Source organism: Danio aesculapii, chromosome 19, assembly GCF_903798145.1.
Source record: "Danio aesculapii chromosome 19, fDanAes4.1, whole genome shotgun sequence".
Taxonomy (NCBI): Eukaryota; Metazoa; Chordata; class Actinopteri; order Cypriniformes; family Danionidae; genus Danio; species Danio aesculapii.
The window spans coordinates 48498175-48513174 of NC_079453.1; the positions used below are offsets into that span (position 1 = coordinate 48498175).

Here is a 15000-nt window from a genome sequence, read left to right on the forward strand (position 1 = left end):
AGAAGGCGCTCTAGACTAGTTTTTAAAAGCAGATGGTGCTCAAGACTAGTTTGTAACAGCAGATGGTGCTCTAGGCTAGTTTTTAACAGCAGAAGTCGCACTAGGCTAGCTTTTAACAGCAGACGGCGCTCTAGGCTAGTTTTTAACAGCAGAAGGCGCTCTAGGCTAGTTTTTAACAGCAGACGGCACTCTAGGCTAGTTTTTAACAGCAAAACGCGCTCTAGGCTAGTTTTTAACAGCAGACGGCACTCTAGGCTAGTTTTTAACAGCAGACGGCGCTCTAGGCTAGTTTTTAATGGCAGACGGCGCTCTAGGCTAGTTTTTAACAGCAGAAGGCACTCTAGGCTAGTTTTTAAACAGCAGAATGCGCTCTAAACTAGTTTTTAACAGAAGACGGCACTCTAGGCTAGTTTTTAACAGCAGATGGCGCTCTAGGCTAGTTTTTAACAGCAATTGTCGCTCTAGGCTAGTTTTTAACAGCAGACGGCGCTCTAGGCTAGTTTTTAACAGCAGATGGCGCTCTAGGCTAGTTTTTAACAGCAGACGGCACTCTAGGCTAGTTTTTAACAGCAGAAGGCGCTCTAGGCTAGTGTTTAACAGCAGATGGTGCTCAAGACTAGTTTTTAACAGCAGATGGTGCTCTAGGCTAGTGTTTAACAGCAGAAGGCGCTCTAGGCTAGTGTTTAACAGCAGACGGCACTCTAGGCTAGGTTTCAACAGCAGAATGCACTCTAGGCTAATTTTTAACAGCAGACGGTGCTATAGGCTAGTTTTTAACAGCAGACGGCGCTCAAGGCTAGTTTTTAACAGCAGACGGCACTCTAGGCTAGTTTTTAACAGCAGAAGGAGCTCTAGGCTAGTGTTTAACAGCAGACGGCACTCTAGGCTAGTTTTTGACAGCAGACGGCGCTCTAGATGGCACTCTAGAATAGTTTTTAAAAGCAGATGGTGCTCTAGACTAGTTTTTCAAGTGTCTCAAGTGTATTAATTTAACTAAGGCTTAATCCTGGCTTAGCATAAACCCAGTCTGTTAAACCAGACCTCATTTCCAGTAGCGTTGACTATATGAATCACCAAAGACCAACGTTTTAGCTAAAAAAAAACTCTGTTCTTCTTCTGAAAAAGAAAAAAGAGTCACCTACATCTTGGATGGCCAGAGGGTGAATAAATTATCAGCAACTTTTCCTTTTTAGGTGAACTATCCCTTTAAGCGAGCCAAAGCACCAGGGCGCCAAGAACATGAGAAAAAGGTAGAGAAAATAATAAAAGGAATAAAACAGGGTTTGCACTGGACCCACAAGAGGGTTGAGCTCATTTTAAATTAGGGCCGTTTCTGCCCCAGACTTACAGATTCTTACACGCCCACCAGAATCACATCCAAACGCCAACATGCTGTAAAACTCATAATTCTTTTTTCATTTAGCCTTAAAAAATGCAATTGAATTTGTGCCCCAGAGGAGGAGGGCCTGCTGGGAAAGAGGAGGACGGAGGGAAGACAGGGAGGTATTGTGTTGGTGAGGCTGCGGTGGTTCAGTGTTTGCTTTGGTTTCTGGGGGAACGGCAGAGATAACTTAAGCAGATGTGGAGAAGCCGAGTGAGGGGGAGGGAGAAACTGACCCAAAAAAAGAAATCGGGAAAAATAACGAAACTGAAAAGCCACAGATAAATCCGCCTTGTCTGGGAGCACTGCTGGAATTTGGGTGTTTAAAGTCACGTCCAGAGAGAGAAAGAGAGAGAGAGAGAAAGAGAGACAGAGAGAGAGAGAGAGAGAGAGAGAGAGAGAGAGAGAGAGAGAGGGAGAGAGAGAGAGAGAGGGAGAGAGGGAGAGAGAGAGAGAGAGAGAGAGAGACCAACAACATAGAAAAAGAGAAAATTTGTTGGAAATTGATCTGATTCATCTGAAGTCAATGATTCACTTATGAGGTCAGTTAGTTCCTTTGTTTCTAAATGAATCATTCTAAACAAATTATTGGCTGTTAAACAAAACAACAAAACACAAATTACACAACACAACAAAACACAACACATCTGAACAAAAAAATACAGCAAACACAACCCAACGTAACTCAAACTAGCCCAACAAAACACAACTCAACCCAAACCAACACAACACAACACAACACAACACAAAACCATCATAACATAACAAAACACAAACCAACACAACTTAACACAGCCCAACACAACACAACAAAAACAACACAATTCAACCCAACATAACACAACCCATTACAATTCAATACAATTCAACACAACACAGCCACAACAGGACACAACAAAACACAAAAAAGGCACAAAACAACAAAAGACAACACAGCGCAAGACATCCCAACTAAAAATAATCCAACAAACACAATCCAACACACAACTCAACTAAAACCAACACAACACAACAAAACCCATCGTAAAACAATCCAAACCAGCACAACAAAACCCAACATGACCCAACTCAACAAAACAAAACACAACCTATCACAATTCAACACAACACAAAACAACTAAACACAACACAACACAACAAAAACCAACACAAAACAACTTGCCATTACACAACCCAACATGACCCTACCTAACCCAACAAAACACAACACAACGTGACACAGTGCAACACAACAAAATACAACCCATCACAAGTTAACATAACACAACAATAACCCACACATCACAACCCTACAATACACAACCCAATGAAAAAAATAACTCAACACAATCCAACACAACTCAACCTACTCCAAACCAAACCAACTCAACCAAACTCAACTCAACTCAAACAACTCCAAACCAACTCAACCCAACTCAAACCACTCCAATGCAGCTCAACTCAACCCAACCCAACCAAACTCAACCCAACTGAATCCACTCTAAACCAACTCATCTCAACCCAACCCAACTCAACTCAACTCAACTCAAACTACTCCAAACCAAATCAACTCATCTCAACTCAACTCAAATCACTCCAAACCAACTCAACCCACTCCAAACCAACTCAACTCAAGTCAAACGACTCTAAACTAAACCAAACCAACTCATTTCAACCCAACTAACTCAACTCAACCCACTCCAAACCAAACCAACTCAACTCAAACCACTCCAAACCAACTCAATTCACCCCAATCCAACCCAACTCAATTCAACTCAACTCAACCCAACCCACTCAACTCAAACCACTCCAAACCAAACCAAACCAACTCAGCTCAACCCAACTCAACTCAAACCACTCCAAACCAAACCAACTCAACTAAAACCGCTCCAAACCAAATCAACCCAACCCAACTCAACTCAACTCAAACTACTCCAACTCAACCCAACTCAACCCAACTCATCTCAGCTCAAACCACTCTAAACCAACCAACCCAATCCAACTCAACTCAACTCAACTCAACCCATCTCCAAACCAAACCAAACCAAACCAACTCAACCTAACCCAAACCAACTCAACTCAAACCACTCCAAACCAACTCAATTCACCCCAACCCAACTCAACTCAACTCAAACCACTCCAACTCAACCCAACTCATCTCAGCTCAAAGCACTCTAAACCAAACCAACCCAATCCAACTCAACTCAACTCAACTCATCCCAACTCAACCCAACTCCAAACCAAACCAACTCAACTCAACCCAACCCAACCCAACCCAACCCAACTCAACTCAACTCAACTCAACTCAAACCACTCCAAATCAACTCAATTCACCCCAACCCAACCCAACTCAATTCAACCCAACTCAACTCAACTCAAACAACTCCAACTCAACCCAACTCATCTCAGCTCAAACCACTCTAAACCAACCCAACTCAACTCAACCCAACTCAACTCAACTCAACTCAACTCAACTCAACTCAAACCACTCCAAACCAAACCAACTCAACCCAACCCAACCCAACTCAACTCAAACCACTCCAAACCAACTCAATTCACCCCAACCCAACCCAACTCAACTCAAACCACTCCAAACCAACTCAATTCACCCCAACCCAACCCAACTCAACTCAAACCACTCCAAACCAACTCAATTCACCCCAACCGAACCCAAGTCAATTCAACTCAACCCAACTCAACTCAAACCTATTAACTCTATCTCATATCCTAATAACTAAGAGAGTAATAGAAAACAATTCCAAATTAACTGAATAACAAAATTTAACATGTAAATATGGGCAACCTGCAGCATCTACAAAAACTCTCCTTACATATTCATAGAAAAAGGCAAGCTGATGTAATTTTCTACCCATGTATGCATGTGTGTGTGTGTGTGTGTGTGTGTGTGTGTGTGTGTGTGTGTGTGTGTGTGTGTGTGTGTGTGTGTGTGTGTGTGTGTGTGTGTGCGTGCGTGTGTGCGTGTGTGCATCTTCAGAAAGGGAGGTAATTTTGAATGTATTTCTTCAAGTCTTAGCGGTGCGCTGAAGGTTTCCTCCTTTCATCTGGAAAAAGCAAATCTGGCAGGCCGAATTAAGAGAGACAAATTAAAAAGATAAAATTCTCTTTCTACTCAGCCGAGAGAGACCTTCAAACCCCTCCTGGACCTTTGACAATTCAAAAAAAGCAGCAGCAAAAATTAATGTTTCTGTCCCAAAAAGCGTCATCTCAACCATGGCCGCTCCGAAAAATAATTAATAGATTAAAATGATAATTGGAAAGCTCAAAGCTCCCCTCCCTTCCCCAGCAGATCCTTACAAGACTGAATTTAAATGCAGAAAAAATGAGCGTGGCAAAGCAATGAAATAATAAAAGTGTGTGAAATATTGATGGCGTCTGATGTATTGTCTCATCTGCGAGATCACTGAGGGCGAGGAAGAAAAATTGACCAGCGCAATGATCTATTGAAAACCATCACTCATTTATTTTGCACTTATTTTTTTCGCAATGATCCGTTTTAATCTTTTCCACACAAAAGAAATGTAGATATGGAGTAAAAGAGAATCAAACAAGCCTCACAAAAACATGGAAATCTATCTATTAGATCAATGCAGACACGTAAATCGGGTCTGCTGTACTTTCCAAAAGCTAAGAGTAGATTGACATTTACATTTAGACTGTATTTGGGTTATAGTTGCATGATATTCATTGTCTATGATAGTATGATCAGGGCTTGACGTTACGTTTTTGGATCACCAGCCACTGTGGCTAGTAGATTTCTAACATTACTAGCCACTCGCCATTTTCACTAGCCACAATTTTGTTGTTGGGAAAATATATTTTATTTACATTTAGTCATTTAGCAGATGCTTTTATCTAAAGCAACTTACAAATGAGGACAAGGAAGCAATTTACACAACTATAAGAGCAGCAGTGAACAAGTGCTATAGACAAGTTTCAGGTGTGTGAAGTCTAAGAAGCAAAGCATTAGTAATGTTTTTTTTTTTTGAGAGAGAGAGAGAGAGAGAGAGAGAGAGAGAGAGAGTCCAGTTAGTGGTATAGCCAGAGAGGCAGTTAAGATTAGGAAGGAAAGTGGAGACTAAATAGTTGAGTTTTTAGTCGTTTCTTGAAGACAGCAAGTGACTCTGCTGTTCTGATGTAGTTAGGGAGTTCATTCCACCAACTGGGCAGATTGAATGCGAGAGTTCGGGAAAGTGATTTCTTCCCTCTTAGGGATGGAACCACGAGGCGACGTTCATTCACAGAACGCAAGTTTCTGGAGGGCACATACATCTGCAGAAGTGAGAGCAGATAAGAAGGAGCAAAGCCAGAGGTCGCTTTGTAAGCAAACATCAGAGCTTTGAATTTGATGCGAGCAGCAACTGGCAGCCAGTGCAAACGGGTAAGTAGCGGAGTGACATGTGCTCTTTTGGGTATATTAAAGACCACTCGTGCTGCTGCGTTCTGAAGCAGCTGAAGAGGTTTGATAGAGTTAGCTGGAAGCCCGGCTAGCAGAGAGTTGCAATAGTCCAGTTTGGAGAGAGCAAGAGCTTGAACAATGAGTTGAGCTGTATGTTCAGATAGGAAGGGTCGGACCTTTCTGATGTTATAGAGTGCGAATCTGCAAGATCGAGCAGTTCTAGAAATGTGGTCAGAGAAGTTTAGTTGGTCATCAATCGTTACTCCAAGGCTTTTTACCATTTTGGATGCAGTAATGGTTGCCCCATCCATCTGGATTGAAAAGTTATGGTGTAGAGTCGGGTTGGCAGAAACTTCAAGTATTTCCGTTTTCGCGAGGTTAAGCTGAAGATGATGATCTTTTATCCAGTTATAATATATATATATATATATATATATATATATATATATATATATATATATATATATATATATATATATATATATATATATATATATATGCATATATTTGACTTTGACATGCTAAAATTACTTGATTTAGATTTGGTGTTATGTCCACATGTTCATGTCACTTTTTTGTGTGCTGTGTATGAGCTTGCTCAATGTGCATGAGCAAATGGGTTACAGTTTCAAAGTGACTTTTCAGTGACTGACTTTTCAGGGCTCAAAATTAAGGATTTACTAAATTTATCTCTGACCACACCAAAAATAAATATATGATTATTTCTTATTACCTAATAATGTGTCAAAACAAGCAAAACATAACTGTATACACGTACCTTTAATTCAACAAAACTGTCCTTTAAAAATAAAACAACTGACATTTAAAATATAAATGGAGGGTTATCTCATATTAATCAGAATCAGAAAGAGCTTTATTGCCAGGTATGTTCACACATACGAGGAGTTTGTTTTCGTGACAGAGCTTCTACAGTGCAACAGGATTACAGAGACAGGACAAAAAACAGATCAGAAATATATAAAAAAAAAATACAAGTAAGTAGTGAATGCAAATATACAAATAGACAAGTGTATGTACGTGTTTATTACTATATACAACAAGCAAATTGGCATGTAAAGTGTGTTGTTAAATAAGTGTATATGTGTATAAAAGTGTATAGCAAGTAGTGATGTTGGTTCCACAATTATTATCATCAAGTGTTCATGAGATGGATTGCCTGAGGGAAGAAACTGTTTCTGTGTCGGGCTGTTCTGGTGCGCAGTGCTCTGTAGCATCGACCAATGATTAAAGCAATGATATTGTAAATGATGATAATTAAAGCATATTAACAAAAGAAAACAGGTGATAAACATACCATGTGCGATAATGAAAGGTTGATTACGTGCACACGGTTAATGCCAGGCCCATTAATAATCTGTTCAAAAGAATGAATAAAGTGAAAGCAGCAACCGCTGCTGCTTACAAAAATACTTATTTTTTTCTTTTAAATCTTGAGCTCTTGAAAGCAACAGGACTGTGGGTGCACGAGCATCACTTTTTGTTAAGTCTATTTCAAAGAGAACCGATCTTTGCGTTTCCACTGTTGCTTCACGTTGGGAAACAGGAGCGCGCATGCTTTTTAAACAGCTGCGCATGTCACATCACCTGTGCGCGCGCGAGTGATCATCTTGTCATTGGGTAGCTATTCACCTGTTTTCTTTTGCTCGCGTGAACAAATATTCTTTTCAGTCGCGCTGCTTCTCGATTCTAAGATCGCATTTGTACGCATATTGGGCCATGCTTATTGTCAAGAAAACTACAACCTGAAAATTATTTTCAACTAACCAAAGTGGCTAATGGTAGCGGCTGTCTAACCCGCCACAGCTGAAATCTACCCGCATATGGCAGGTTGGCCGATGTTAATGTCAAGCCCTGAGTATGATCATTGTTTTTTTAAGAATATACACTACCTGACAAAAGTCTTGTCGCCTATCCAAGTTTTAGAAACAACAAATAATAACTTCTAGTTGATAATTTGGCAATGACTCAAATCACTGATTAATAAAGTCATCTGGAATGGCAAAGAAAGAGTTCTTGCAGGACTCCCAGAGTTCATTATGATTCTTTAGATTCATCTTCAATGCCTCCTCCTTCATCTTACCCCAGACATGCTCAATAATGTTCATGTCTGGTGCCGTGGATCCCAGCTGTAAGAATAACAAACAATAACTTGACCTCTAGTTGATCATGTGTAAAAGTGTCAGAAGGTGGATTTCTCTGATGAATCATCTGTTGAACTGCGTCCCAATCATCACAAATACTGCAGAAGATCTACTGGAACCTGCATAGACCAAGATTCTCACAGATATCAGTCAAGTTTGGTGAAGGAAAAATCATGGTTTGGGGTTACATTCAGTATGGGGGCGTGCGAGAGATCTGCAGAGTGGATGGCAACATCAACAGCCTGAGGTATCAAGACATTTGTGCTGCCCATTACATTACAAACCACAGGAGAGGGCAAATTCTCCAGCAGGATAGCGCTCCTTCTCATACTTCAGCCTCCACATCAAAGCTCCTAAAGGTCAAAGTGCTCCAGGATTGGCCAGCCCAGTCACCAGACATGAACATTATTGAGCATGTCTTCATAAGCGTAATCTAGAGGCCTTTGCCTTTCATGTAAGCCACTTCTGTTACCTATTGATCAACTAGAAGTCAACTTAATATTTGTTGTTCCTAAATCTTGAATAGGCGGCAAGACTTTTGTCAGGTAGTGTATATATGTATTAAATCAATCAAACTGACTAAAAATGTTAAGTTAAACTTTGTATAGCTTACAAAGTTTTGCTAAATTCTGATTAACTTATTAAAATAAGTTAAATCAACATACAAATATTTGTTGTCTTGATGTTTTTTCATTACATTTTTACAATGTATATAACTTTCCCTCATTTTATTTTATTTTATTTTAAATATTCCTCCTTTTAATAAATTAATGGCAGGGTAATGTTTCAGTCAAAAATCAGGACGAAATGACTTGGAATTAACTTGGACAAAGACTGAGTAATTATAACGACTCTAAATCGACTTTTTGAGGAAATCTCATTTTCCTTCATTTCGAGCTGTGGTACACACTTTGTGAATGATCATTTACTAGAAACTAAATTCTTCCACAAAACGCATCCAGAAAAGCATTAAAGGCAGACGTTCTCTAGGAGTAAATCACCTGGGCGGCTCTGACCTCTTCATTAGTCCTCATCAGAGAGAGCAAGCATCATTAGGATATCGCAGCGCTAGGATAAATTTACATTAGGAAATCCTTTACTCCTGTGGTAATGTTAGTGTGTGTGTGTGTGTGTGTGTGTGTGTGTGTGTGTGTGCGTGTGTGTGTGTGTGTGTGTGTGTGTGTGTGTGTGTTTCAGGTCATTTTTCTAATCTATCTGGCCTAAAATGACTGATTTTGTGGTGTCTTTTCTCAAAAACTACAGAAATATTTGCTGTATTTCTTGTATTGAAGAGTGTGATTTGAAGTGCTTCATTAATCCTCATTTGTAAGTCGCTTTGGATAAAAGTCACTGCTAAATTAATAAGAGTGAATGTTTTATATTTTCCAAAACAATAAGAAAAAAGTTCTTTTAGAACCAGCGGGCTCTTTTATTTATATAAAGGAAATGCCCAGAGGAACTTTAGTGTTCACCTCTTAACCCAATAAAAACATGCTACAGTATAACATATTACACAGCCTGATTAGCATTCAAAAATCTAAATATATGCTTTGTATTTAATAATAATATAGGCATACGTTTAAAATAATAATAATAATAATAATAATAATAATAATAATAATAATAATAATAATAATGGGTTTGTTTGTTCATTTATTAGTTTGTTTGTTTTTTTATTTATTCATCCATTCATGTTTGTTCATTCATTCGTTCAATCATTCATTTGTTCCTTCATTCATTTACGTATATATTCGTTCGTTTGTTCATTCATTTGTTCATTCATTCATTCATTCATTTGTTTATTTATTTGTTCGTTCATTTGTTCATTCGTTCGTTCATTGATTTGTTTGTTCATTCATTCCTCTGTTTGTTCATTTGTTAGTTCGTTCATTCATTCGTTCGTCTGTTCATTGGTTAATTAATTTGTTTATTCGTTCGTTCATTCAATTATTTGTTTGTTCATTCATTCATTCATCTGTTTGTTTGTTCATTTATTTGTTCGTTCATTCATTTACATATTCGTTTGGTCATTCGTTCGTTTGTTCATTTATTTGTTCATTAATTTATATATTCGTTCATTTGTCTGTTCATTCATTCATTTATTCATTTGTTCATTTATTTGTTCATTCATTCGTTGTTCATTCATTCATTTCTTCTTTTGTTCATTTGTTCGTTTGTTTATTCATTCGTTCATATGATCATTCATATATTCATTTTTTCATTCGTTCATTTGTTCATTCATTCTTTCGTTTATTTGTTGCTTAATTCATTTATATGTTCATTCATTTGTTCGTTCCTTTGTTTATTCATTCATTCATTCATTCATTCATTCATGTATTTGAACATTCATTTGTTCATTCATTCATTCATTTGTTTAGTCAATAATTTGGTTTGTTCATTCATTAACTTGATTGGTCGTTTGTTTGTTCATTCATTCGTTTGCTCATTCATTTGTTCGGTCATTGATTGATTGATTGATTGATTGATTGATTGATTCATTCATTCATTCATTCATTCATTCGTTCATTTGTTTGTTCATTCATTCATTCATTCATTCATTCATTCTGTATTCTAATAACATTCCAAATCTGAAGCCACTAGAAGCAACTAGTAATCAATTCAATGCATGCTCCTATAAGTACTTTATTTTTCCAGACCTGTTGGAGAGGCTCAGGAGCTCGTGTTTGTCGGCGGCGGTGGATTTCTCCTCCAGTTCCCACAGCAGAACATTAATGAGATGAGAGTTCTTGATGACGATCGGCACCTCCTCGAACATGTGCTCGTAGCCCACACTGGCCTTCTTCAGCCTGTACAACACACACAAACACACACACGTTTATTTACGGTTGTGAATTGCATTATGGGATGTTGATCTCTGCTCTGTTGTCTTTACAATTTAACAAAGGGGACTTTTATTGACATATTAGTAAATTGAAATAATATAATGTATAAGAAATATTATATAGAGTATATATACTCTATAGTTCTCCCGTGCTGTGTGAGAACTATCTTGTAAGTCATTTTTAAGGGGTCTTAATTTTCCTATTTCTATTTGATTGTTATCCAACTTTTAACCCTCTCTGATTTTGGGAATAATGTACAGTTATGGTTGGCTTTAGGGGTAGGGAATAGGTATGGATTTCATTTTCCAACAAAAATGATGTTCCAGGATCAACATAGATGTTAATCCAGGATTACATCGTACTTGGCAAAATCATGACGTGCTAGTTCACCCAGTGTGACCGTAAAATAAACAGACAAACTGTCCTGACGCTCGGTGCATGCAAAGACAAAAACACACATCCTTCATTATGTTTATTTAGTGCACTCTCTCTTTCTTCATCCTGCACTCTTTCATGGGTTCGCTCTCATTAGGGTCTGTTTGTGGTGGAGTCTGGGCTGCATGAACAGATCACTCTAATTAAACGACTGGATGACTTCAACTCTCCTCCATCACTAATCGCTCCATTAGACAAGCACTCCAGGCTGATTAGTCCACTCATTTCAAAGGCAATCATTTACTTCTGATTATTTATCACAGGATATCTCTCGTCTGAGCCCAGGTTGAGGTAAACAAGTGTGTTTAAAAAAAAATGTTGCAATGTTGGTTATGTCTGTTAATGCAACTGCATGTGTATCAGTATATTAGATCTGTGCAACAGCCACAATGACATTTATTTTTTTTCCTCAACCAGGCCACACCCTTTTGGACCAGAATTCTTCACTGTACACTCAGGCCCCATTTACACTGATACGTTTTAGTTTTAAAACAGCGTTTTAGAATGAAAACGATCTGTGTCCACACTAGCGTTTCACCCAGCGTTTCTGAACAACTCTCCGCCCACATTACACCGCTGGAAATGCACATCACATGACCACACACACTCACACGCTTTGAGCACATACCCATATGAGAGCTGTGCACGTCGGACAGTTCATCAAGGATCTACCGCTGGATCTAATCTCACTATATGTGTTAAACGTGATATTTAATTCATCTTGTTGTTTATATCTAACGAGATATTTCCTGACTTTGGTCTTTTGAATCTATTACTTGTTCTTAGGTAACGTGTTCTGACTGAGCGCAAAGATAAGGATAATATATTCATTAATGTAACTGCGTACACTGATTCTGCACATCTGACTGATTGCTTGCCTTTATTTTCTCTATTGTATAAACTTACTGTACGTTATACTTTTATAATGGTCATTATTGATTATTAAAACTGATATTCAATGAAAGAGAGGGTGTGTTTCGTATTTTCAATGAAAGGAGGCAGTAATGTTATCGGCTCCATTTTGTTATAAATATGCATGAAGATGACGCTCATATTATGCAGCTACACGACGCCTCAACATTTTGATGTCTGTTAAGTTGCTAATATCAAAATAAAAATAGTCAGTTCCTCACATCATGTTTTCATTTTATTGTTAAGAAAGTGGGCAATGCAATGGCGCAGTAGGTAGTGCTGTCGCCTCACAGCAAGAAGGTCACTGGTTCGAGCCTCGGCTGGGTCAGTTGGCGTTTCTGTGTGGAGTTTCATGTTCTCCCTGCGTTCGCGTGGGTTTCCTCTGAGTGCTCTGGTTTCCCCCACAGTCCAAAGACATGTGGTACAGGTCAATTGGGTAGGCTAAATTGTTCGTAGTGTGTGTGAATAAGTGTGTATGTGTTTCCCAGTGATGGGTTGCAGCTGGAAGGGTATCCGCTGCATAAAACAAATGCTGGATGAGTTGGCGGTTCATTCCACTGTGGCGACCCCAGATTAATGAAGGGACTAAGCCGAAAAGAAAATAAATGAATGAATGAATGATAAGAAAGTGAAATAACATAGCCAGGGTCATGTGAATGATAAAGAACACACACGGGAGTTTGATTTCCATATCAAACGTGCGAAGTCTGAAGTTAGATGTAAGGATGTAAGACTGAACTGTGTGTAGGCTACTTAATATTGAGTAAAAAAGCCCCAATCAAATAGGTGAATGTCTGCAGCCACGCCTTCGTTTTCAAATGTCTCCGTTTTCCCCATCCATACTGACTCGGAGCAGCAGCGTTACAGAATGAAAACAGCCTCTCCAGCGTTTTCGAAACGCTCCGTTTTCGGGGCTCGAAAACTCCGGCGAAGTGTGGACGGATGGTGTAACCGTAGCAAAACTTATGCGTTTTAAAACCAAAACGCATTAGTGTGAAGGGGGCCTCAGGATATCATGATGCTTCCATTACTGAATGAAAACACTCATCTTTTATGGAGTTCATTCAGAAACGGTGTTAGTTATATAGAGAAAAACTGACTGGAGTGGAGTGACTTTGTGCTTTGTAACTTTTCAGCTCTTTTTTCCCACTCAAACAGCAACATTTCACACCAAAGAAAGCTGAGATTGTAAAAGCATTATGGAGTGTGAGGGATTTAAAGGCTTACCCTTCTGCGGAGAAGTCCTTCTCTTTACAGATCTCCATGAGTTTGGGGGTCAGTCTGTAGGCTTTTAAACACAGTGACCCCTGTGCTGTCTTGATAGGATCTACAGAGAAAGAAAAAGATGGATTCTTTGAAGATAGCAAACAAACCAAAGTGATCCGACTTGCTCAACACAGGCTTCACTATCGATAAGCTTCTGAAATGCTAAATGTGTTTGGAAAGACCAAAACTGACAGCAGGTAATGCGTTTACAAGAGGTCAAATTGAAGATTAGAAGAAGAAACACATGTTGATTTTTATCAACCAGACAAACACACTGTCAGCCAGTCAGAAAGGATTAACCCAGGCTCATCAGAAATATGTGCCTCAGTCCACATTTTTGTGTAAAATACATTGCTTTGGGTATGTTTTGTTACACATTTCTTATGACAAATACACTATGTGGCCCTGTATACATTTTTGCGAACCTGGAATAAGCATTTTGTTGCGTGTCAGATGACGAAATCCACTAGATGGCGCTGTCTGCATTTTTGTGAACCTGAAAGAAGTTACTTTTGGTACGTTTTGATGCGTTTAAGATGACAAATCCACTAGAGCAGTGGTTCTCAAACTTTTAAGCCAGCGACCCCAATGTAAGATCGTCAAGAACTCGCGACCCCCCACTACCAAAGCAAATCCAAACAATAAAAATAACTTATTTTGAGATTTATAAACAGATTTATTGCATTTGAAATCAACACTAATCAAAACTAACAAGCAAATATATATATATATATATATATATATATATATATATATATATATATATATATATATATATATATATATATATATATATATGCATGCTTGAGGAAAATATGTCTCAATGAAATCCCGTTATCACAAGAAAACACATTTTTATAGCATAACTGAGTGACCAAAAGATACACGGACGGACTGCTCACCAGCCCTGCAAGCACTGCTTGACATGAACTTATTTATGAATCTGTTAACGTTAACTGTACTGTGTTCTCACAGATGGTGTCTGATATTGCACAGATGCTTTTGACATATACCTTATTATTTGTATACATCATTTTAATAGCAATACCGGTCTTTTGATGAGCTGCAATATAAGTTTAATCTTAGCGCACGCCCTTTTGCGATTTTCATAGCAGACTTGAAGCCAATGGAAGTCTTTTATCCACTCTTGGAAAAGTGTAGATGGTGGATTAACATTCACCACATGTTCAGTAATCAGATGTGCCATTATTTGTAGCTTTAGCTGGTTTCTAAAACTGAATCTGTCAGTGTTATTTTCATTATCTCATCTTCAGCGCGTTACATTTTCGCGGTTGTATCTCCTGTCATCTGAAGGCAGAAGGCGTTGACTGAATGATTCAGTCTAGCGCAGTGGGCCAATAAGAAGAAAGCGAAGGCGGGACAAGCGTTGCCGGCGTTGTTTACTGCAGCAAGTTGACATGACAACAGTTTTAAACTGTTCCTGAGCGCTGCGTTTTAAGTGCAAAGATGCATTCTGCCTGAATGAGTCCTGAATACTTTATGAATTCATCAGTGATATCTTTAAAAATCAGAAAATATAAGCTTTCACTTGTAATACTGAAAATTATATATTATAATCACAAAAATGACACAATTTTTAAATCA

General features: G+C 38.6%; 1 protein-coding gene across 1 annotated transcript in view; it reads right to left on the reverse strand.

Moving 5' to 3' along the window:
• eif3hb (eukaryotic translation initiation factor 3, subunit H, b) overlaps nucleotides 1-15000 on the reverse strand; it is a 133462-nt gene that overhangs the window by 28360 nt on the left and 90102 nt on the right. The window contains exons 4-5 of the mRNA XM_056479508.1: nucleotides 13357-13456; nucleotides 10597-10746 (exon numbers count right to left, since the gene is read on the reverse strand). Of these exons, the coding sequence (XP_056335483.1) occupies nucleotides 10597-10746; nucleotides 13357-13456 (250 nt within the window). The remainder of the gene's footprint in view (nucleotides 1-10596; nucleotides 10747-13356; nucleotides 13457-15000) is intronic.